This window comes from Leucopleurus acutus, assembly GCF_964270905.1.
Source record: "Leucopleurus acutus genome assembly, chromosome: 10".
NCBI classification, from domain to species: Eukaryota; Metazoa; Chordata; class Mammalia; order Artiodactyla; family Delphinidae; genus Leucopleurus; species Leucopleurus acutus.
Window position 1 is genome coordinate 13447571 of NC_139153.1, and position 26196 is coordinate 13473766.

Genomic DNA, 26196 nt, shown 5'->3' on the forward strand with positions numbered 1-26196 from the left:
ACTCCTGTTGTTTTTACTTAGCATTTTCCCATAATACCCTGTGCTTAAAAGTTCTTGATAAACACTCCTTTTATTATCCACCTATTTCAACCTTTAAAAGCCATACATTTCTCTTAACCATTTCTACATTACTTTTATTATTATAAGTAAAAGTACAATGAATTGTGTTTACTTTCCCTCTCTCAGATAAATCTTCTACATTTCACGTTTTCCAAGGAATGGATTCCTAGAAGTAAAACCTTCAATAAGCACCTTTAACCAGGGTTCAAGGTAAAACCACTGCATCCAGATTTCCATGTTATTACTATTCATATTTTCACTTACACTCTTCAGCGAAACCCAGGCTATTTAGCTTAAGAAAAACAGGCAAATTTGATGTCACTTTTTGAAAAACCATTTTTGTGAATCCTTCTAGCATGTTCCATTATACTGTCTTTGGACATTTACAATTTATTCTAAAGAAGAGTCGTTCCCACACACAAAGAAAAAACAAACAAGAAAACAACTATACAAAGCCCTCCCTTATTTTCCTTTGGGCTTATTTGGAAATAGGGCATGGGGACAAAACATGAGCACATTTGTTTTTGCTTTTAATATTGGCATAGTCATATACCTACAGTGATGGTATCCAGGGTACAAGCCAGGTCTAATTTTCTTTATACCTGTAACAGTGCCTGGCACAATGCATAGGTGCATTCATTAAATATTCGATGAACAAATGTATGTAAGAAATAAAGAAAATGTTAAAACAGCCTTTCAGGCCAGAAATTACTGCCCTCACAATGATTAATAACTAGTTTTAAGGCTTCTAGAGTGACGAATATGCTACAACTAAAATTAGATATAGGACTAAAGAGCAGACCACATGGCTGAGACTGTATCTGAAATTTTCTGGGTCCTTCTTAGCAAACAAGTGTATCTCTCTCTGTTCCCTCTTCAACTTTCCTTTCCCCAAGGAAAAAAATCATTTTTTTTTTCAGATCATCTAATAACAATTTTTGTTTGTTTGTTAACAGGTTTATTGTGATTCATATACTCAACTAATTCACTCAAACCCCTTTGTAGTTACTATTAAGTAGTATAAAATTTCAGGATTAATGCCTTAATTCTATTTTTTTAACATCTTTATTGGAGTATAAATGCTTTACAATGGTGTGTTACTTTCTCCTTTAAAACAAAGGGAATCAGCTATATATATATATATACATATAGCCCCATATCTCCTCCTTCTTGCATCTCCCTCCCACCCTCCCTATCCCACCCTTCTAGGTGGTCACAAAGCACCGAGCTGATCTCCCTGTGCTATGTGACTGCTTCCCACTAGCTATCTATTTTACATTTGGTAGTGTATATATGTCCATGCCACTCTCTCACTTCGTCCCAGCTTACCCTTCCCCCTCCCCGTGTCCTCAAGTCCATTCTCTACGTCTGCATCTTTATTCCTGTCTTGCCCCTAGGTTCTTCAGAGCCTGGTTTTCTGTTTTTTTTTTTTTTAGATTCCATACATATGTGTTAGCATACGGTATTTGTTTTTCTCTTTCTGACTTACTTCACTCTGTATGACAGTCTCTAGGTCCATCCACCTCACTACAAATAACTCAATTTAGTTTCCTTTTACGGCTGAGTAATATTCCTTTGTATATATGTACCACATCTTCTTTATCCATTCATCTGTTGATGGACGCTTAGGTTGCTTCCACATCCTGGGTATTGTAAATAGAGCTGCAGTGAACATTGTGGTACATGACTCATTTTGAATTACGGTTTTCTCAGGGTACATGCCCAGTAGTGGGACTGCTGGGTCGTATGGTAGTTCTATTTTTAGTTTTTTAAGGAACCTCCATACTGTTCTCCATAGTGGCTATATCAATTTACATTCCCACCAACAGTGCAAGAGGGTTCCCTTTTCTTGACACCCACTCCAGCATTTACTGTTTGTAGATTTTTTGATGATGGCCATTCTGACCAGTGTGAGGTGATACCTCATTGTAGTTTTGATTTGCATTTCTCTATTGATAAGTGATGTTGAGCATCCTTTGATCTGTTTGCTGGCAATCTGTATATCTTATTTAGAGAAATGGTCTGTTTAGGTATTCTGCCGATTTTTGGATACGGTTGTTTATTTGATATTGACCTGCATGAGCTACTTATAAATTTTGGAGATTAATCCTTTGTCCATTGCTTCATCTGCAAATATTTTCTCCCATTCTGTGGGTTGTCTTTTCATCTTGTTTATGATGTCCTTTGCTGTGCAAAAGCTTTTAAGTTTCATTAGGTCCCATTTGTTTATTTTTGTTTTTATTTCCATTTCTCTAGGAGGTGGGTCAAAAAGGATCTTGCTGTGATTCATGTTGTACAGTGTTCTGCCTAGGTTTTCCTCTAAGAGTTTTATAGTATCTGGTCTTACATTTAGGTCTTTAATCCATTTTGAGTTTATTTTTCTGTATGGTGTTAGGGAATGCTCTAATTTCATTCTTTTACATGTAGCTGTCCAGTTTTCCCAGCACCACTGATTGAAGAGGCTGTCTTTTCTCTATTGTGTATTCTTGCCTCCTTTCTCAAAAATAAGGCGACCATATGTGCGTGGGTTTATCTCTGGGCTTTCTATGCTGTTCCATTGATCTGTGTTTCTCTTTTTGTGCCAGTACCATACTGTCTTGATTATTGTAGCTTTGTAGTACAGTCTGAAGTCAGGGCACCTGATTCCTCCAGCTCTGTTTTTCTTTTTCAAGATTGCTTTGGCTATTCGGGGTCTTTTGTGTTTCCATACAAATTGCGAAATTTTTTGTTCTAGTTCTGGGAAAAATACCATTGTTAGTTGGACAGGGATTGCATAGAATCTGTAGATTGCTTTGGGTAGTAGAGTCATTTTCACAATGTTGATCCTTCCAATCCAAAAACATGGTATATCTCTCCATCTGTTTGTATCATCTTTCTTTCATCAGTGTCTTGTAGTTTTCTGCATACAGGTCTTCTGTCTCATTAGGTAGGTTTATTCCGAGGTATTTTATTCTTTTTGTTGCAATGGTAAATGGGAGTTTCCTTAATTTCTCTTTCAGATTTTTCATCATTAGTCTATAGGAATGCAAGAGACGTCTGTGCATTAATTTTGTATCCTGCTACTTTACCAAACTCACTGATTGGCTCTAGTAGTTTTCTGGTAGCATCTTTAGGATTCTCTACATATAGTATCGTGTCATCTGCAAACAGTGACAACTTTACTTCTTCTTTTCCAATTTGGATTCCTTTTATTTCTTTTTCTTCTCTGATTGTTGCAGCTAAAACTTCCAAAACTGTATTGAATAATAGTGGTGAGAATGGATTCCTTTTATTTCTTTTTCTTCTCTGATTGTTGTGGCTAAAACTTCCAAAACTGTATTGAATAATAGTGGTGAGAATGGATAACCCTGTCTTGTTCCTGATCTTAGAGGAAATGCTTTCAGTTTTTCACAATTGAGAATGATGTTTGCTGTGGGCTTGTCGTATATGGTCTTTATTATGTTGAGGTAAGTTCCCTCTCTGCCTACTTTCTTGAGGGTTTTTGTCATAAATAGGTGTTGAATTTTGTCAAAAGCTTTTTCTGCATCTACTGAGATGATCATATGGTTTTTCTCCTTAAGTTTGTTAATATGGTATATCACATCGATTGATTTGCATATATTGAAGAATCCTTGCATTCCTGGGATAAACCCCACTTGATCATGGTGTATGATCTTTTTAATGTGTTGTTAGATTCTGTTTGCTGGTATTTTACTGAGGATTTGTGAATCTATGTTCATTGGTGATACTGGCCTGCATTTAATTTTTTTTGCTGACACCTTTCTCTGTTTTGGTATCAGGGTGACAGTGGCCTCGTAGAATGAGTTTGGGAGTGTTCCTCCCTCTGCTATATTTTGGAAGAGTTTGAGCAGGATAGGTGTTAGCTCTTCTCTAAATGTTGGATAGAATTCGCCTGTGAAGCCATCTGGTCCTGAGCTTTTGTTTGTTGGAAGATTTTTAATCACAGTCTCAATTTCAGTGCTTGTGATTGGTAGGTTTATATTTTCTATTTCTTCCTGGTTCAGTCTCGGAAGGTTGCGCTTTTCTAAGAATTTGTCCATTTTTTCCAGGTTGTCCATGTTATTGGCATATAGTTGCTTGCAGTATTCTCTCATGATCCTTTGTATTTCTGCAGCGTCAGTTGTTACTTCTCCTTTTTCATTTCTAATTCTATTGTTTTGAGTCTTCTCCCTTGTTTTCTTGAAGGTCTTTTCCTTCTGTGTTTCCTGTCTAGAGAAGTACCGTTAGCATTTGTTGTAAAGCTGGTTTGGTGGTGCTGAATTCCCTTAGCTTTTGCTTGTATATAAAGCTTTTAATTTCTCTGTCGAATCTGAATGATATACTTGCTGGGTAGAATAATCTTGGTTGTAGGTTTTTCCCTTTCATCACTTTAAATATGTTCTGCCACTCCCTTCTGGCTTGCAGAGTTTCTGCTGAAAGATCAGCTGTTAACCTTACGGGGATTCCCTTGTATGTTATTTGTTTTTCCCTTGTTGCTTTTAATACTTTTTCTTTGTATTTAATGCTTGATATTTTGATTATTATGTGTCTTGGCATGTTTCTCCTTGGATTTTTCCTGGATGGGACTCTCTGTGCTTCCTGGACTTGACTGAATGTTTCCTTTCCCATATTAGGGAAGTTTTCAACTATAATCTCTTCAAATAATTTCTCAGTCCCTTTCTTTTTCTCTTCTTCTCCTGGGATCCCTATAATTCGAACGTTGGTGCATTTAATGTTGTCCCAGAGGTCTCTGAGACTGTCCTCAATTCTTTTCATTCTTTTTTCTTTATTCTGCTCTGTGGTAGTTATTTCTACTATTTTATCTTCCAGGTCACTTATTCCTTCTTCTGCCTCAGTTATTCTATTATTGATTCCTTCTGAAGAATTTTTAATTTCATTTATTGTGTTGTTCATCATTGTTTGTTTGCTCTTTACTTCTTCTAGGCCCTTTTTAAATGTTTCTTGTATCTTCTCCATTCTATTTCTGAGATTTTGGATCATCTTTACTATCATTACTCTGAATTCTTTTTCAGGTAGACTGACTGCCTATTTCCTCTTCATTTGTTAGATCTGGTGGGTTTTTACCTTGCTCCTTCATCTGCTGCATATTTCTCTGTCTTCTCATTTTGCTTAACTTACTGCATTTGGGGTCTCCTTTTTGCAGGCTGCAGGTTTGTAGTTCCTGTTGTTTTTGGTGTCTGCCTCCAGTGGGTAAGGTTGGTTTAGTGGGTTGTGTAGGCTTCCTGGTGGAGGGGACTAGTGCCTGTGTTCTGGTGGACGAGGCTTGTCTTTGTGGTGGGCAGGACCGTGTCTGGTGTTGTGTTTTGGGGTGTCTGTGGACTTATGATTTTAGGCAGCCTCTCTGCTAATGCATGGGGTTGTGCTCCTGTCTTGCTGTTTGGCATAGGGTGTCCAGCACTGTAGCTTGGTCGTTGAGTTGAGGTGGGCCTTAGCGTTGAGATGGAGATCTCTGGGAGCGCTTTTGCTGATTGATATTACGTGGAGTCGGGAGGTCTCTCGTGGACCAATTTCCTGAACTCAGCTCTCCCACCTCAGAGGCTCTGGCTTGACACCCGGCCGGAGCACCAAGACCCTGTCAGCTACACGGCCAGGTACGTGGGAGTTTCTTGCCTTTTGGAAAGTCTGAGGTCTTCTGCCAGCGTTCAGTAGGTGTTCTGTAGTTCTTCCACACGTAGATGTATTTCTGATGTATTTGTGGGGAAGAAGGTGATCTCCACATCTTACTCCTCGGCCATCTTGAAGGTGTCTCTCATCTAATAACAATTGATCTGGTTCCTTTTTGGCAACTGCGAAAACAATTACCTTGGGGATCCCAATGGCTGTCCTTGCACATGACATTCACTGACTTGCAGGATGTCTCATTGAGGGTCCCAATCATCTGTCATCTTACAAACTGAAGCCCTTATCTCACCTGGCCATCACCTCTCTCTGCGTCTCCTCTGTGGGGACCTAGGCCCCTCGGTTCCCAGTTGTGCAGTGGCTTCTCAGGGTCTGCCGTCACTCACCACCTTGGGCTAAGCCTGGAGGTCCCCTTGCAAAGGCAAAGACTCCCACCTGGCTCAGACACTTGATACATTAAGTGCCACTGTTGTCTATTCACACACGGGCAACATTTTTTTTTAAAGTCAGCTTTGCAAGTCAGTGGGCTGGAAACTCCCCAGACAGAAGTGGAACAAAGGACAGGAAAACCCAACTAGGTTTACTTAAATTGAAGGTACTTAGGAGAGGACAGCTGAGGTGCTACACTGGGAACCGGGAGATGACAGAAAAGGGAAGGTCCCAGGGTGCGTGCAGACAGAGCCACCGTCTCAATTTGTTCAGGGCGCGTCCAGGCTACCGACGCCAGCAACTGATGGCACCCGGAGACTCTTTCTCCCTCCTCTGCCCCCTGCCATGGCACACACCCATTTCCCTGAGGGCGCAGGACCTGCTAACATAGCAGAGAAGGGTTAATGCATCCCCAGAAAACTGAGAATTGCTGCTCAGCTTGTAGGGAATGGTGGATGCCCCGTTTTTCTGTCAAATCATGTGCCTGGTATTGCATAAGTAACAGAGGCGCTATACATACCCTAGTTGACTGAAGCACGTAAAGAAAACAGAAACGCAGGGCTGGAAAGTGCCCAGAGAAAACCTGATTACCTTGTCACCCAGGAGCAAACGTTCATTTCAACTCCTGAAGAGAACAAAGCATCTTGAAAGAGAATGAAAATGCAGATGAGACAGTTATCAGATAGTGGCTATCAGGACCAGAGAGATCCCTCACTTGGCAGCAGCTTAGTGCTTGGGAGTTTCGGTTAAGGCTCGTCCAGAACTGCCCGCTCACAAATGTTCCTGAATATTTGCTTAGAGTAGCCCTGCTGCCATCCCATCGTCAAGGAAACTGGCTGTGAGTTTTTAACCATTACAGCTGCGATGATGAAACAGTGAAGGAGATCCATCTCTAAGTCAAAAAGTGCACCCAGAGATAAGGTTCATTCTCAATGCCCTGCGGCTGCTTCTGATGACATGGCACTGCACTTCTCAGTAAGTGGGGATCCAAGGCTGATTCATCTCCGAGTGAGCAAATGTCTCTTTCTCTCTAATAATACCCTGGGCTCCACCTCCTAATGATTTCATTACACGGTGGGGCCGGAGGGGGGATAGGAAAAGTGACAGAGAATGATTTATAAATATACGGCCAACTTTTAAATAAAGGGGAAAACAAAACCCCTTGAAACTCTATTACTAGCAGGGACAGAACTAATACTGGTGCTATGGACATGGTATCAGGCAGGTCATATAGACTCTGGGTGTAGCGTTCTATTCCTGTGTGTTGGCTAAGTAACTGAGGTGTGCAAATCCGTGCGAAGGTGAGTCACATTAAAATAACACCTACAGTTTTTGTTGATGTTTGTGTAAGAGGTTTGTTTCCCACCGTTGCAGATACTTTAGTGATTAAAATGAGAACATGCATTCTGCCAAGATTTCTGAGGGACTATGTGGATTTAGAAAATAGGGTACAGGATATAATAAAATAGCTCAATATTGTGAGGAAGTTTCAGTTAATTGAGAAAGCTACAAATTAAGAAACAACAACAACAAAGAAGGAGATGATTGCATTGCCTCTAACAGAAGGCATTCTGTTATTTGTATCTTCAGGGGATTCCAGGATTTTCAAACAATTTTTTCAAAATCGTTTGATTTTATATAAAATGTACAAAAACTTGCTGAAATATCTCACTTGGTTTTATGTTCAGTAATTCAATTTTCACCCAAAGCAATGTAAACATATCTCCATGTATACAGAAGAAATGGATGGAATGAAGAAAAAAAGGAGAAAGGAAGACAAAGAAAAATCTGAATCTCTTATTAATTAGCCTAAAATTCATCAACACATGTAAAATGACTGCTTTTGTAGCCATATTGATTACTGTATTTGATACCCAATTTAATGAATTATCAGGCCGAAAATTCCATTACCTGGTACAGCTTCTACTTCTTGTGAAAGGGTATGCCCTCTTTCATAGTTATTGAAAAATATGTTAATGTATGTAGCTATTTGTTCAAAGTTTGCATTTCAAACATAATAAAGTTTTGGAATGCAAATCACCTCATTTGTTTTCACTACTTGAAATGCTGCTTGGGGAAATTTTTAGGCAAGTTACCAAAAGTATCACACCTCCCCCAAAAGAGACCAGGCTTGTTATATGTTCCCAGCCTGCCGTGCTCTCATCTAACTTGTCCCTATGCTAGGTTTTACCGTAAAGGGCTTGACATGTTAAGGGTTGTGTGTTAATTTGCCTTTACTCTTTATAGGACCAGGCATGTGCAGCACCTGCCCTGCACCTAACACTGTGCTAGGGGCTGATGGACGTGGTCCTGGCTTTCTGCTACTGAGTACAGTCGTGGGAAACAGGAGGACCGCAGGAGACAGCTAAGCCCAGGAAAGGGGGTGAGTCTGCGGAAGGGAACGCGTGGATGTGGGATGACAGTGCACCATGTGCAATTCGCTAGAAGACATCCAACCTCTCGGAGATTTGCAGCAAACTCCTTCTGCCAGCAGTTTCCAAATACTCAGGGTGGCAGCACCTTTTCTGCCTTGGCTAACAAGTGTTTATGACTGTGGCAACAATCTGAATCCCTGAGTTACATTTTAGGACTATTTCAGAAAATTAATCAGAAGTTCCGTAGCAGGAAAAAAAAAAAAGTTGCCTGCCTTATATATGGCCCTTGTTACCCACTTGTATTTTTAGGAATGTGTAGATTTCTCATTTGGGGGTAAGGCAACATACCTAGCTACCTACCTAAACATGTCATTTGCATTTTACACCTTGGGTTATTTATTTATTCTTCATGCCCCAAGAGATAGGTTTTGTTGCTGATTACACTGTACAGGAAAAAAAAGGAAAAAAGAAAAGACGAAGTAAAAAGTAAACTCTACTTTTAAGGGCTTAACAGACCATGAATCCTCTCAGTTGCTTTTCAATTTCTGTTCACTGAGATTGAGTTTGAGTTCACTGTCACCACAGTTCACTCAAAAAGTTTCTTTAAAAAGGGTAAATTCAACTTTGGTTATAAAAAACAAATGTACCGGGGCAGCAAAATATGTGGGAAAGAGAGTGGGGAAAATATTGTCTGAACTTCAGTAGAATCTGACGAATTCTCAGGAACACTGGGGAAATTTGTTGCCAATTGTCAGGACTTCACCCAACTTTCTAGAAACACGTGTAGTGCAAGAGATGGTGCTCTGGTTTCCTCTAAATTTCAAAGAATATAACACCTACTAGAAGCCAGATTCTCAGAGAGCGCTCGAGAAATTTTAGATTGACTCAGTGAAATGTCACACGAACAGGTAGCCCATGGACTCTCTAAGACACTGAGTGTTTTGTTTTTTTTTTCTTTTCTTTTTTTGGCTGCATTGGGTCTTTGTTGCTGCACGTGGGCTTTCTCTAGTTGTGGGGAGCAGGGCTACTCTTCTTTGTGGTGCGCGGGCTTCTCACTGCAGTAGCTTCTCTTGTTGTGGAGCACAGGCTCTAGGTGCGAGGGCTTCGGTAGTTGTGGCCCGCAGGCTCAGTAGTTGTGGCTCACAGGCTCAGTAGTTGTGGCTCATGGGCTCTAGAGCGCAGGCTCAGTAGTTGTGATGCACGGGCTTAGTTGCTCCACAGCACGTGGAATCTTCCCGGGCCAGGGCTCAAACCCGTGTCCCCTGCATTGGCAGGTGGATTCTTAACCCCTGCACCACCAGGGAAGCCTGAGCGTACATTTCTGACAATCGTAAGTAGGAAACACATAGTTTTTTTTGTTTTTTGCGGTACGCGGGGCTCTCACTGTTGTGGCCTCTCCCGTTGCGGAGCACAGGCTCCGGACGTGCAGGCTCAGCGGCCATGGCTCACAGGCGCAGCCGCTCTGCGGCATGTGGGATCTTCCCAGACCAGGGCACGAACCCGTGTCCCCTGCATCGGCAGGCAGACTCTCAACCACTGTGCCACCAGGGAAGCCTGGAAACCCATGTTTCCTGCATTCTGCTGAATTTGAATCTTATTTTAACAATGTAACAGTTTTCTGCTGGATTTTAATTGGTAGCCATGAAAAGAATGAATTGAACATGTCATTCTGATATATTTTTAAGGTAGCGAAATAGCCTATGGCACAATGAAATATTACCCAGTTGACATCTATATAGCAGTATATCTTTGGATTAAAGAGATGACCCCAAGAGATTCAAGCTGTTTTTCCAATAAAGGTGATTGCTATGCCTGGAACCAGAAATATTAAGGCGACATAAGCAAAGGCTGAAGGTGTTTTCAGGGAACAGCAGAGCAAACAGAATTATAGAAAATACGGGATCAATTGTCAAAACTCCAGTAATACCCAGCCTTGTATGGAATTTATCTGGTCCACAAAAAATTGTCATTCTTGGTAAAATTTATACTCCCACTTGACTATCTCATGTTGCCTATAAGACAACCATTTTTCGGTCAAAGTTATCATCCTGTTTAAGAGAAAATATCACAATAAGATGGGGAAAAACAGTGTATGGCTGTTTTATGGCCAAAAAATTAATCATTGAAAAATTTTTGAATGATCAAATGAAAATTTGAAAAATAATTCTATATTCAACAGCTATAAAAGCAGAACACATAGCAAATTCTAGGGGAGACTGCTTGGTTGTGTAAAATATTCAATTATCTCCCCACTGAGACATTCAATAGTTTATTACTTCAACAATTTAACTGCAAAGGATAGACATTTATTATTTTTACAAGTATGGTTATAACTTACTACTTACTCTGCCAGGCAGTAAAAGTCACTCAGGAATATCAATGTTACATTTTTTTCTGACCTAGAATTCTTCCTGTTAATGACGATTACTGCAAAGTTAGAACATATGTGATATTATTTCCGTAAATGCTGACATTTCAAAGACATCAGCTTCTAAACTTGAAGAGGAAGCTATCTTTGTTGTTTGTTAACGATTTTTTATCTTTGCTTCTCAGGCTTAGTAAATTACTAATGCTTGCCTTTAATTCCTTAACATTCTCACTTATTGAAACCTTTAAAAATACAAGAATACTTGCTTTTATTGTCACTGTTGTTTTAAAAATTCTTTTTCTACATGGTGTGAAATCATCAGAGAGAAAGAAACAGGATTATCTTTATCAAAAGCGGCATAACTCTGATTAGTAATACTTAAGTTTGTTTGAAAAAGGAGTTAAATGCTTTGTATGCTGTTTCTGTTTTCTATGTTGTGACATTTTACTAATTTCATTAGCAAGTTAAACAGTGATAACAGTAAGTTAAGTTGTAAAAGTGAAGAAAGCGTGGTTTTTGTACTTCCTGAACGTATCCATTTAGCCAAGTTCTATCTTCTGTGGTTCTACCAGAATTATGTTTGGAAAACACCAAACCATTTAAATAAATCTTTAAATTGAAAATCATGTCATTTAAATTAGTACAGAACAAAGGTTTTATGGTTGGAAGATCTGAGATTGGGTCTACGTTCCATGATTTACCAGACACGTGATTTTTGGCAAATTATTTAACTTGTTAGACACCTTTTCACCCTTGTAAACTGGATAATAACCACACACCATTTCACTGGTGGGGAGGTGTGGGAGGTAGCTCATGAGAGAGAACAGGAAGAAATGCTTTGTAAAAGCAAGGGCAGCACACAGCAGGTGGAATGTTACTTTTGTTCGTTAAGTTCATATGAAAAATGCCTTTCGAAATTTTTGGAGGAAACACTCAAGATTTCTAATCTACAGTTCCCAACAAGAGATCCTCCATTCTTTTCTTTCACATGTAAAAAAAAGTTGCTGAAATGACCTAACCACTTTTTCAGATGGCCACACTTGAGTTATGCTAACTTTTCTACTCGAGATTCCTTTTCATTGTCTGCTTATTTCAAATAAATAGAAACATTGTTTTTATCTTCTCCAGGCCTATTAACTACGTCTTCATTTTCTTTTATAGCCTGTTCCTTTCTGGCTTCATCAAAAAATTCAGCCTCTTCACAGTTCAAAGTACCACACACATTCTAGGTTTGTGATACAAATTTTCTCTTTCCCACATTAAAATTGTTTTAGATTTAAGTTTCTTGTCATGTTGGCTCATATTTAAATACTTATTAATGAAACTGGCAATGGTATTTACTTTCAATTTGATTAACTCTGCCTAGAACTTTTACTGTTCAAAGATGTGCTCTGGTCTCCCGCTGAATAGCAATCCTCTCTTACTTTCTTTCTTCTTTTCCGGCTTCGCATGGCTGTGTGCAAGGCCACCAGAGATGCCTGTGCTCACTTGTGTGTGTGTCAAGAACTCTAGTTCATCCTTTAGGACTCAATTCAGAAGTCCCTTTGCTCCTACTGTGCCCCATAAACATCTTTATGGGAGCAGCTTTTAGACTGGAATTACAATTATCGAGTTACACTTCATTCTGCCTCTCAGATTACGGATCCACACTGGCAAGACAAAGCCCAAGATTTCTTCATATTGATATTTCTAACACGTAACAGAAAGGTCATAAATGTTCGTTAAATGGCAAAATGACTACATTTTTCTTTAGAAATGAGCTGCCAGTTTTTCTTTAAAATGGCAACAGGTGGCAATTTGGATTTTTGTCTCTGTTTTCTGTAGGATGTCATCATCATGGCACGTGCATCACTGATTCTTTTGGGGGCCACAGTGATACTGCAAGTAGACTTACTTCCTGATAAAAAATGTAAGCACCGTCTATTAAATTCAATAATATTTCTTTTTCTGAGAAAAAGTACATTACAAAAAGGATAGCATTATTTTCTCCTAAATAATAATTAATTAGGAAATTATGATTTTTTAAAAAGGGATGGAACATTTATTCTTATCAGAATACAAACTCTTTAAACATGCTCTATTTTAAGAAAGCAACGTCGGCTGAAATGCACATTTTACGCTGCAGTTTACCCACACTTCATATTCCAAGTGTGGGTAAACGGGCACTCAGAATAAAGCTGCAGCTGATGGCCGTATTTGAAACGTCTTCCCAGGCAAGGGAATGGTTCCAAGTCCTCACAACCAAAGAATAAGAAGCTTCCAATAGGTTTGCTTCAGAAACTTGTTCATCAATGGGTTTAAAGAAAAGAACTGCCACGTGGTTCCCCCATCAGCACTGTCTAAGAAACCTTGCTATGGCCATGACAATGTTCTGTACCTGCACTGTCCAGTGATAAGTGACTATCGAGCACTTGAAATATGGCTCATGCAATGAAGACAATGAACATTTGATTTTATTTAAATAAAATAGCCACATGTGGCCACTGGCTACCGTAATGGGCAGTGCAGTACAGACAGAGCCTCAGAATACTGTATGTGGCAGGTGTGGAAGCAGAGTCAGGGAAGGCTACTGAATATTAAAGGTCAGTGGAAACACCCTCACATGTAGTAAAGGAGGTTTCATAATTGTACAATATTGTAATTTTAGCAAAAATTATAAAGTTGTATAAACATATGCCCAAGGAAAAAGATAATGAATGTATCACATGTTAATGTCACTCTCGGTGATAGAAGCGTGGGTAAATTTTTCTTTTCTTTTTTGAGCATTTGTGCTTTCCAAGGTTTCTAAAAAGAACAGGTACTGGTTTTGTAATTTAAATGAAACCTTTTATTTTATGAAAGCTTTTATTTTCAAGGCAACATTAGAGAGCAGTTCATTAACGGGGGGAAGAGAACACTTTTCTTTCTATAAATGCCTATTTGAATAATTTTGCTCACAAGTTTTTTTGACCTTGAATCATAATAAGAAATAAATCCTTTTAACATCATGAACCAGTACACATGCAAATATGTGAGTACACTTATAATAGAAACAAGAGGTTCGTGAAACAGTACTTCTTATATATCTGATGCACCTGGTATTTTCTATTCTATTTTTTCTTCCATGTCATTAACATTGCTACCCACAAACTAATACATTACTGCAGTCCATTAATGGATAATGACCCTTTGAAAATTATGCTTGTACTGAGTAATGATATAGTAAAATATTCAGATTTCAATAAAATACCTGTAGATGTTATAGGTAAATACCTGGGCAAAGTAAAAAGAAAATGAGCTAAAAACATTTCTAAGGAAACTTTTCCCAAGATTATGGGAAGCATAATCTTGTGTTATACATTCTGATAGCCATAATAAAATACTATACTACACAAAAAAATACTTAACAACTTTAAAATGCTATGTAAAATTAAACATTCTGTGGCTTTTTTCTTTTGATCTACAGTTTTACTTCTCCCACCTGTCAATTTCACCATTAAAGCTATCAATTTAGCTCAAGTTCTTTTACGCTGGGAACCAAATACTGATCAAGAACAAAGAAATGTCCAGCTAGGGTATCACGTGAAAATAAATGCTCCACAAGAAGAAGATGTAAGTGTTTATTCTGATGGCAATCCTTATTTAAATTTTAACTTTGGGGCTTTCCTGGTGGCGCAGTGGTTGGGAGTCCGCCTGTCGAGGCAGGGGACGCGGGTTCGTGCCCCGGTCTGGGAGGATCCCGCATGACGCGGAGCAGCTGGGCCCGTGAGCCATGGCCGCTGGGCCTGCGCGTCCAGAGCCTGTGCTCCGCAGTGGGAGAGGCCACAGCGGTGAGAGGCCCACATACCGAAAAAAAAAAAAAAAAAAAAAATTTTAACTTTGACTGCATTTTCCTTATCAAAGAAATTTTAACTAAAAAAAAAAGAAAACCACTAAAGGGCTTTTTGTTATATTCCCAGTAGAGCAATGTCTCTATTGAAATGATTGAGAACCAGTGCCACACCTGCATTAAACAGCAGCTCGGAACATTTTAACTTTGGGACAATTCTTCCACTTAAAAATCAAGTTTAGTAACTTCTGAGGTAAAATGGTTCAGATATTGGTTTTATATAATTTCCTCTAAAATAGCCAAAAGAACAGAAGAGAAAAGCCGAATAAAAGAGGAGGAGGGCAGGGTACCTAATCGAAGAGGCCAAGTTCGAATCCCAGTTCAGCCATTTCCTGCCTTTAGAATCGTGGACCAGTCACTTAACCTCTCAGAGCCCCAACTTCACTGCAGGCATATATTAAAGCACCAGGTACCTAGCAGATGCTCAATAAAATTAAACAAATTAAATTCCAGTCAATATGGAATTCTAGAGAATTTTCCGTCAAGACTTACCTCTGGGGAGGAGACTGGAACTAGAGATGGTAGTCAAAGGAAACTGGAGCCTTCATTGTAACATTTTGTTTGTTTTTATAAGAAGCATTTATTCAGGTATCCTTGAAGAATTAATTTTTGTATTTGTATTATGTATTTTTGAAACATGTACACATCTCGAATTGGGTATTTATTCATTTTTAAAACCACTTTATTTTGATATAACTGACCTGTAAAAAGCTGCACCTATTTAATGTCTACAACTTGATGAGTTTAGGGATAAGGACATAACCTTGAAGCAGTGGGTTTAATTTTTTCTAGCAAAACGATTTCATTGCATTGTGTTTACGTGCCATTTTAAAAGTAGAAGAAAACGCCTAGTTGATTAAAATAGTTCTCTCAAGGCCACTTCCCCTTTGCATACCGTGACTTGTGGGTCTTATTTTTAGTACGAAACCAGGAACACTGAGAGCAGACGCGTAACCATCCTTCATAAAGGCTTTTCAGCAAGTGTGCAGACGGTCCCATGGAACGACCGCTCCCTCCAGCCAAGCAGCTGGGTTTCCGCGGAACTTAGAGCCCCACCAGGTAAGGCAGGCCTCTAAGAGCCCAGTTTTATATTTCAGGCTTTGTAAACATAGGAAAGTCAGAAAACAAACACCTCAGTTTTCTCGTCTTTTGTCAGTCACCAGTTCCTGCCCGGGATCCTTTTACCTCATCAACATCCTCACCAAGACCATGATCACTTCTCAGTGTCATAACCCAGCCAACGCTGGCTGGCACGTCCCTGCCAGCATTGCGGATGCTTCTCCTCCCCAGCTCAAAAGACAGAGGGTCATAAACTAAATCTGGGCCAATCAGGTCTCTCATAATTGGGTTCCAGGACATCTTTCCAACCACCCACTACGTGATTCCTGCGCTCTTCTCAGATGGATTTACAGCCATGACGCCTACACACTAGCACAGTCCTGCCTCGGAGCCCTCGCTTTCCTGGGCTCACCTGACTGCTTTTCTGAATCCTTCCTATACTTCATAGCCCAAATCAAATCGTACCTGCTCTGTGAAGCCCTTTTTGATGTCCCCAATCACTACCCTTTCTAAAGAAACAATCAGAAGCTGTCATGGCAATGTCTTGCTCTTTTTTTTTTTTTTAAATCTTTATTGGAGGAGAGTTAATTTACACTGTTGTGTTACTTTCCGGTGTACAGCAAAGTGAATCAGTTATACATATACATACATCCACTCTTTCTAAAAAAAATTTTTGACCATCTAGGGTCTCCTGGAACCTCAATTGTGAATTTAACTTGCACCACGAACACCAAGGCAAATAATTACACACACTTACGGCCGTACCAAGTTTCTCTTCACTGCACCTGGCTTGTTGGCAAGGATGCCCCTGAGGATACGCAGTATTTTCTCTACTATAGGTTAGTATCTGTTTTCACTTTCGCGAGTGGGTTGATTCCTCCAGCCTTAAAAACTTATGAGTGTTCCAATTCAGGTATGGCTCTTGGACTGAAGAATGCCAAGAATACAGCAAAGACACCTTGCAGAGAAATATCGCCTGCTGGTTTCCCAGGACTTTTATCAATAGCAAAGGGCGCGACTCACTTGCAGTGTATGTTAACGGCTCAAGCGAGGAAGCTGTGATCAAGCCTTTCGATGAGCTCTTTGCCCTTCATGCCATTGGTAAGATGGGCTTGACTCAAAGCCAAAATAACCGAATTGCAGAATCTCAGCACTGGGAGGGGTTATAAGGATCACCTTGTTTAGCTACTTGTCTGATGCTAAGTGACCATCTGCCCGCTGCTTAAGAACGAGTGTCAAGGTTTCTCAGCCTCCGCGCTCCTGATATATTTGGCGAAAGAACTCTGGGTGTGGCCTGTCCTATGCCTTACCAGGTGTTCAGTAGCAGCCCTGGTCTCCACCTACTAGATGCCAGTAGCACCTCCTCCCCCGCAAATTGTGACAATAAAAATGTCCCCTAGGGGATAAAATCTCCCCTCGTTGAGTATCACCGCTCCAGGGAAAGTAAACTCACTGCTGGAAGAACCCCATATCCTCTCGCAGCAGCTCTGGCTGGTTTGGTAATATTTCTGCCCATGGGTCCTATGATGGGCTGGTGCCACCCCCAAGCAGGTCTGATTCTTTTCCCCACAAGATGGTCCCTCAGCTATCCAAAGGCAGCCAGGTTTCCCATCCTGAGGTCCCTCTTCCCCGGGCTACCGACCCCCAATTTCTCATGTACTCTTCTATGATCCTCTACCCTTCTGGACTTTCTCCTCTGGGTGTTCCTGAGTTAGAGTGTCCCCCTTACCATGTGGTTCTCAGATCTAAGCCTATTATTTAAGCTTTCACGTGCTCAGTTCTCAAAACTGAAGACCTTCTCCTTCATCCTAGATACTTGTATTAAGGCAGCTCATCAGGAGCCTCTCACATAACATTTCTGGTTCTGAACGTTCAAGGTTTCAGTGGTGGCCTCTGCTTAGTAGCGTGGGCTGTGGAGCCAGGCTGCCTGGACTTGGGTCCTGGCTCCTCCACTGACTTGCTGAGTGACCTTAGACAAGCTGGTCATTTCTCTGGGCCTCAGTCTTTTTATCTGAAATATGGGGAGAAATCAATACTTCCTACAAGGTCTTTGTGATAATTAAGTATGTTGATAATTATAAAGTGCTTAGAAGAGTGCCTGGCCTAAGTATCCATTAAGTACGCAAAATGTGATTGTTTAAAGGACGTGGTTTGGCATGGGACATCTCTATCTGTTTCTATCATCTATATGTGTATCAAACGGAGTATAACTTTGTTTAAAGAATCACAGCACTTGCTAAAGAGATTACAGAATTCTCTTCGATAGAGTATTACTTAGATGACCTAAAAATATCACTTTCATGAAAACAGGTGATAAAAAATGCTGAGGGGGACCTGAGAAACAGTGATATTAAGACACCAATGGACACAGCCTGGGACAGACCATGGGCATTTTCTTGTGTGATATTCATTTTATTGAGACCAATTTCTCAGATTACTAAAAGAAATAAATGCTCTTTTGATGAAAAATGTTCTGGCTTAGGGGATGGTAGGCTCTGGAGCCAGTGGGCCCCATTCTTAGCTCGTCCCTATGACTCAGTAACTGTGAGATCTAAGTCACATAACTTAAGACAAGGACACTCAGAGATAATTTCTATCCACATCAAGTGGCCATAAAACAATCATGTGAGATCTCAGGGGAAAGAACTGTGGAGTTATTTGTAAAGACAAGTTTAGCCCGATCTGTTCTTTTTCTGTAAGAGAAAACTAAATCCTCACAACAAACCAAAACAAGATACACAAAACAAAATGAAATAAAAACTGAGGCCCAGGAAGAGGAAATAATCGGTCCAGCCACACACCTGCTTCACAGAGCACGGCTTAGTGGAGGCTCCAGGGCATTTTCTCTCCAGGATCAGGTTTGTCCTCAGATCCGTCCAACTCAAGAAGTAAAAATGGATGGTGGGCTGGGTCTTGCAGTAAGCTGAAGGAAAAGGCATTTAACCATTCGATGCCCTTTGAAGTAGGAATCCCTGAGGTTTACGGGAGAGACCTCTCCTTTAGCACCACAAGACGGGAGTCAGATGTGAGCCGCTGGAGTCCTGTGGCTTGCAGGTTCGTAGATTAAATCCTGGCGTACAGTACTCGAGAAGACACAGCTTAGAGATGCCTTGGGAAATGTGGGTGGATTAGATTTACCAGCCGTGATCACCGACCTCTCGGTTCTTTAACCTAGATCGAGTAAATCCTCCAGCAAAAGTCACAGCAGAGATTGAAGGAACCTGTCTCTCTATCCAATGGGAGAAACCAGTTTCTGCTTTTCCGGTCCATTGCTTTGATTACGAAGTGAAAATTTACAACACAAGGAAAGGATATTTTCAGGTAATGCTTCAGCTCATTCTGATATTCGATGATAGATTTCTTTTAGAGACATTTAAAAAATTATTGTCAGTGACTGCGCTGGTTACCCCTTGGAACCCCATCTACCTGGGTTTTATGAAAATAAATCAAACCTTACTGGCTTTTTGTCTTGAAAGGATCTATTACTTTTGGTTGAAAATAATGCAATGGATCAGATAAAAGTTCATTAGCACCACTGTTGGTGAAATGGTGCAGCTGCTACGGAAAGCAGTACGGGGATTTCTGAAAAATCAAAAATAGAATTATCATATGGCCCAACCTTTCTACTTCTGGGTACATATCCAAACGAATTGAAAGCAGGGTCTCAAAGATCTCTGTCCATCCGTGTTCACAGCAGCATTATTCACAATAGCCAGAAGAAGGAAGCAACCCAAGTGTCCATCGACAGAGGAATGGATAAACAAAATGTGGTCTATCCATACAATGCAATATTGTTAGCCTTAGAAAGGAAGACAATCCTGACATGCACTGTATCATGGATGGACCTTGAGAACATTATGCTAAGTGAAATAAGCCAGTCACTAAAAGACAAATATTGTATGAATCCACTTATATGAGGTGCCTAGAGCCGTCCAATTCATCAAGACAATGGGGAGACAATGGTGCTTTGCAGGGCTGGGGTGAGGGGGGAATGGGGAGTTTTTGTTTAACGAGTAGTTTCAGTTTCGCAAGATGAAAAGAGTGCTGGAGATAATGTGAATGTACTCTACTACTGAACTGTGCCATTTAAAAATGGTTAAGATAGTAACTTTTGTGTTGTGTGCATTTTACCACAACTTAAAAAAAAAAAACTGCCTCCTCAGCCCTAATGGACAAAAAGTTCAAGGGGAAAGGAACTGAATGAAAGTCAATATTTACTGAGCATCAACTATGCATTATGCTTTATTATCCTCACAGTTACTCTATTATGTAATGATCATTCTCATTTTACAGCAAAATGAGGCACAGAGAGATTAAGTAAGTTGCCCAAAGTCACAAAGCAAGAATAGAACAGAAGTCAGGATTCAAACTTCTGCCTTACAAATTCAATTCAATTCGGGTTAATAAAGATTTACGATCTGGCTTCTCTGTGGGATATACAGAGATAAATAGCTACTGTTTCTGCTATCAAGGGGCCTGGTCTACTGGATGCACTCCCTCAGCCTCAGAGCTGCCTGACCATCGTCAATGTCAACGTGGATACAAAGGAGGGAATGGACAAAGCAAGCTGCCAGGGCCTCCACCCAGGGGAGGGGAATTGAACAGAATCTTCAAGGATGAATAGAAACTTGCTTAGTGGGAGAAGCAGAGAAGGACTTTTCGCCAGCACTTCCCCATGTATTTAAGCGCACATGGTGAAAGACTGGCTTTCTTTTTAAAATTTCTAATCCACCCTACATTGGTACTTCTGTAAAATACAATAAAAATGATTTGCTAGAAAAATCACATACAGCCAAAGACAAGCCCAGTGATCCTGGTCCTGGACGCCATGGCAATGCCAGGTTGCTATGACAGCTCCCAAAGTGTTGTCTCCATTTCTATCTTTATCTCCTCAAGGATCAGCAATAAACAGCTCCTGACTCACACCAGTCCTCCAACCACACTTGGAGTGGCAGGGGTTCTAGGCAGAAGGAGCAACTCCACAGCATGAGTGAGCATGGTTCCTTCAGCCAAGTGGCAGTAATTTAGTCAGCCTGGACATAAGGCCAACGTTGGAATCATAACTCTAGCTCTGACACTGGGACTTCTCCCAGAATGACTCTAAGATTTTGTTTAAAAAAAGAAATGGTTTTCCTTTTTAAAACCATGGTCATAGGCAATGGAAACCACTAAAGTGTTTAGCTTGATAGAAAAATGTGAACACATCTGCAGAATCGCAGAATTATTTTGGAAGCAGCATGAAAGCTGGGTATGGATGGAGAGGGGACATGTGGACGTAGCATACTGGTTTCATGGCTACTGCAAGAGTCCAAGCAAAAAATGATGAAACCTAAAATGGCAGTGGTTTTGGAGCAGGGACAAAGAAGGGAGAAACACATTCAGGAGTAGGTAAGATACAGGCGGCCAGGGACACATCTCGGGTTTGGGGTATTAACTGCATGGTGGGGACACTGACCAGTAGAGAGAACACACACGACGGGTTTGATTGTGAGAAAACAGCCTCATTTCAACACTAGACAATGTTAGCCTGTGTTGCCTACGGCAAATTGGCATTTACTGAGTGCTTATTATCAGGTTGAACTGCCCCAAATGGCTGTTTTTGCAGGTCAAAAATGGGTTGGTGAATATTATCACTTTTCATATGATTCAACCCAATATATCTTTAAACTTGGGCTTTACAAAGTTAATTCCATTTAATTCAATAATCCATTAGGTGGTATGGTTCCTATTTTACAGATGAGAAAACTGAGGCTCAGAGAGGTCAAGAAAATTGCCCTGCAGTTAGTTGGAGGTAGACCTGGGATTCAAACCCTCTTCTTCCTAGATTCAAGGTCCTTTTGCTCTTTCTGCTTCCTTATGCCCCCTCCATCCCTTGCTCCTTGCCCCCTGGTTTGGGGTGAGACACTGTATCAGGGATCAGCGCACTTTCATTGTAAAAGGCCAGAGAGTAGGTATTTTAGGTTTTGCAGATCATACCGTTTTTGTCACAATTACTCAGCTCTGCCATCAATACAAGCAAATAGGTGTAACTGCGTTCCAGTAACTGTGTTTGTGGACACTGAAATTTCAATTTCATGTACTTTTCATGAGTCACAAAATATTCTTTTTATATTTTTCGAACACTGAAAAATATATAAGTCATTCTTAGCTTGCAGTCCCTACAAAAACAGGTAGCAGGCCAGACTGGCCATAGACTGTAGTTTGCTGGATCCTGCTGAATATGGCAGAAGCCATGTGATATTGTTAGTTAGGTGACTAGAGAATATCCAGGGACAAGATGAGGGAGGTTATGCATTCTGCTATGTGCCACTCGAGTCTTTCAGTCTGGAAATATCAGTTGGACCCGGATGGATCATCTAGATCTTACAACTGCCTGTTTTATTTATTTTGGTTACTACACAGCTTTCCCCCCAAGGGTGACTGCCAACACCTCCATAGTGAAGTGGTCTAGAATAAACTAATCGATGTGAGTCTTACTGATTTTAAATGGGTCACTGAATACTGAGTCACATTACTTACATACGACCTCCTATCCTGATGATTGCCATAATTTAAATTGTGTGTCCAGGGATTCTTACAATGATATTTTTTCCCATTTAGACAGAAAAAATGACGACCAATACATTCATCTCCGTAATTGATGGTATTTCTGAGTATTCCATTCAAGTGAGAGCAGCAGTGAGCTCTGTGTGCAGAGCGGTGGGACCCTCCAGTGAGTGGAGTCAGCCTGTTTATGTGGGTGAGTATCTCGTGTTTATTTTAAAGCAAGTGACCTTACTTGTAGTTATAACAGATCCTCCTGGAAAGTGTACACCTTCACTTGTGAGTCCTGAAATGCTTTTATGTCCCTACTAAGCCTCATCCTCTGTCAGTCTGCTGCCTTTTTGACCAGAGGTGGATTTACCATGAGGCCAATGAAGCTCCAGTGTTCCAGCTTCTCACTAGCAAGAGCCCTTCCAAAGTCTAGTACTTTTTTTTTTTTTCCAGATTATCTGGTCCTACTTCTATTCAGTTTTACCAAATTAATTTTTTTGTTTTGAAATAACTGTAGATTCATATGCAGTCATAAGGAATAATGTCAAGAGAGCTCATGTAGCCTTTACTCAGTTTCTCTCAAGACTAACTTCTTGCAAAATTGTAATATAATATGGCAACCAAAAAAGTGGCATTGCTACAACCCACTGATCTTATTCAGATTTCATCGATTTCATATCTACTCATTTGTGTGTGTGTATTAGTTCTATGCAATTTTATCCCATGTGCAGGTTCGTGTATATGTCACCACAAGGGTCCTTCCTTTTGCCCTTTTTTAAGCACTTTCATTCCTCTCTCCTCTCCTCCATTCCTAACCCCTGTCGACTACTAATCTGGTCTCCATTTCTATAATTTTCCTATACCTAATTCTGAATTTATACTTTTGTTTCATTTCATAAAGAAGATTCCAAAACTGAATAAGCTCAGGGCCCACAAAATCTGGATCCAGCCCTGGGCCCTCAGCGTAACAGACCTAGAGGATCCCAAGGACTGGCATCACCTGGGCTCCTGCATTGGTTCCGCAGCTGTTTTTGTTTATGATTAAACTGACTAGCTTACTTGGCAAATAATATGATCATTGTATCTGTCTGTGGGACTGGAGAAGGGTGACGATGGTGGCTCTGAATGAAAGGGCAAATTTCCATTCTCCTTTTATGTCAGATGGCAATTCCATAACTTGGAGAGGTGGCCTTGCACCGTGATGCTAGAACATGCACACCCTGTGTTTGATACTATCTGCGTATCTTGGCCAGTTAAAAAACAGCTAGTGTAGCTCATGTATGTGCCACAGACATGCAGCCTGGGGATGCAGACGTATGTGGCTAAGTGCTGCATAAGAGCTACAAGGACACGAAGAGGAGGGAAGAATTCTGGAGTCTTCCATAGAAAGCTCAGGTTTAATGCCAGCCTTAGCATGTACTGACTACATACCCTTGAACAAACCACTTCTCTCTGCCCATCCGTGGATTCCCAGGACTAAGGAGGTAATTAATACCCACCTCTCCTGTCTCACAGGTTATTGTGAAATACAAACAACAATGACAGCAGATAACATTTATTGCTGACTATCCTCCAAGCCCTGTGCTAAGTGCTTCACATGCACTAACTTCACTAATCCTATCCACCAAACTGTTCTGCAGATGAGAAAACAGGTTTCGAAAGTTTAGACAGTTTGCTTAACTCTGCATGGCCAGTAAGTGGCAGAGAAGGAATTCAAACCCAAGTTGACTGACGCCAGCACCAGAGACCTTAGCTCTATGGCATGGGGGCCGGGACGCTGCAAGGTGCAAAGAGCTGAACAAATTAAAGATGCATTTAAGGGATCCTGGTAGCTAACTCTGTGATTATGGCTGGTCAAGCACGTGAATATCACTGTCCCTCAACGTACGAGGTAGTTAACGCTCCACTGAAGGGTGTACCTAAGGAGAGATTTCTTTCGGCACATGCTAGGATTTTCTATCATTTCATTCATTCACTTAGGCTAATGGGTGTCTCTGCAGGACACTCCTGGGCACTGGCCCATGGGCCCATGTGGATGTAAGTCAGACCAGAGGCATAGCAGGGAGATTTCCAAGGGAGACTGGGAAAGACAAGGAAAGACCCGAGAAATGGAGCTGGGTTCTGAGTCTGCAAGGGGACTGGTCTTACTGAGTCGCTGAGTTTCCAAAGGGGAAAGGAGCCCCTAGAGCCGTGTGACACGACCAGCACAGCCTTATGGCACGGCCACCACATCACCGCACTGGGACTCAGAGGACCAGCATGAGGCTTGCTGGGAGAGGAAGCAGAAAGGACAAAAGGAACTGAGAACCGGCCAATTGCACCTACTTCAGGTTTCTGCCAAAGCCAGTCTTTCCCCCTCCCCCCTGCCTCCTCCCCAGGTCCAGGCCCCAACCTGACCAAACAGACCCACCACATGCAGGCACCCCTTCCACACCGCTTTATCTGCACAGACGAAATCCACTCTACGCCCCGAGATGGGGACCAGCAGAAGAAACGTGAATCCGTCTCAGGGAATTTTCAACAAGGCTATGAATTTCTTCAAACGCCTGCGACAGAAGCTTAATTTTCATGACCCGCATTTGGTGGATTTTTTTTTAATGCTTTGTTATTCCCCAAAGGCCGAAAACTCATTGGCCCCCAATTATTGACATTTCTGAGTGTCTTCCCAACATCACTGCGCATATAGTTTCAGAGTTTATTTTTTTTTAAATTCTGTGTGAGGACCTCAAACTAACTTGGAGACCAAGGTGGGAATCTTGGCTACGGAGCCAGTTCTGATTTTTTAGTGTTTGGGTTTTGAGCTCTCATCAGTGTTGTCTGTTGAGAGTTTAGAACTTAGAGAGCAGAAGAAAGCGAGAGACAAATCAGGAGATCTAGGTTTTGGTCGTGGCTCTGCCAGTGCCTAACTCTTTGACTGAAGTTAGAGATGTGGAGATAATATTTCATGAGCCCAGTTATCGGAGACTGCTTCCACAGCTGTGTTGAGAGGGAATCTCAAGTTACATTTAGGTCATCCGAAGGCGCGGTCATCTGTTGTCACCCCTGCAGGGGACAGAGTGGTGACCAGTGTGGCAGAGTTTGGCTGCCCCCGACCTAGTCAGTCACCTCTAACTCCTCTGGGTCTCAGCTTCCTCACCTGTAACATGTGAGTCTCCTCACTTGTAAGTTCTTCCCTACTCTGCCTTTCATGTTTTCTTACCCCCATCAACTGCCAACAAAAGTGCTGAGAGAGAGATTGTGACCTGTGCTGAGAGTTTATTTTAAGCTTGTTTTTAATTTATTTTTCACTCTCCACTTTAGAGCTGGCGCCCCATGATTATTTTCTAAATAACAGCTTCCTAGCTTGGAACCGGGCTCATTATCATTTGCTCTCAGGTGTGCCTCACTGCCATCATCCACGGCAAATCCCATTTCATTTGCTGCCAGCCTGGTCATGAAGATGAGCTGATTAATATTACCACGCACCTTATAAATCCATCCTTTCTGGAACTGACTTCCCTGCTCACTTTAGGATCATTACTGAATTTAATCAATGCAGGCTCTCTACTGTCATCAGGATGATTAATAAACATCACAGGAAGCTCGGGCTCCTCTGGGACATTCCACATGGCTCTTCCTTACCCCGCGACGATGCAGCAATAATAATGCTCTGCTTGCAGCCTACCAGGCAGGGTTCCCGCTCCATTCATTTCCTCTAGACATCCTTCCTCCACTCCTACCTTGTCTTAAAAATGGTACCCTGGGGCCCTCCCCTTCCACTTTCACACCAAGGCCCGACTCACATATCACCTCTTTGTTAGACATTATTAAGTCCACCTCCTTTATCTGAGGGAAACGGAGGCCCAGAGATATTAAATAATTCAGTAGTTATCAAACAGCCAAGA

General features: G+C 41.1%; 1 protein-coding gene across 1 annotated transcript in view; it reads left to right on the plus strand.

Moving 5' to 3' along the window:
* Positions 1-12687: 12687 nt before the first annotated feature.
* The window catches only part of IL5RA (interleukin 5 receptor subunit alpha), a gene marked incomplete at both ends in the record, with an annotated part of 28288 nt that continues 14779 nt past the window's right edge, over positions 12688-26196 (plus strand). The window contains 7 exons of the mRNA XM_082849208.1: positions 12688-12760; positions 14297-14442; positions 15640-15778; positions 16464-16617; positions 16692-16879; positions 18954-19099; positions 22379-22517. Coding sequence (XP_082705334.1) covers positions 12688-12760; positions 14297-14442; positions 15640-15778; positions 16464-16617; positions 16692-16879; positions 18954-19099; positions 22379-22517 — 985 coding nt within the window. The remainder of the gene's footprint in view (positions 12761-14296; positions 14443-15639; positions 15779-16463; positions 16618-16691; positions 16880-18953; positions 19100-22378; positions 22518-26196) is intronic.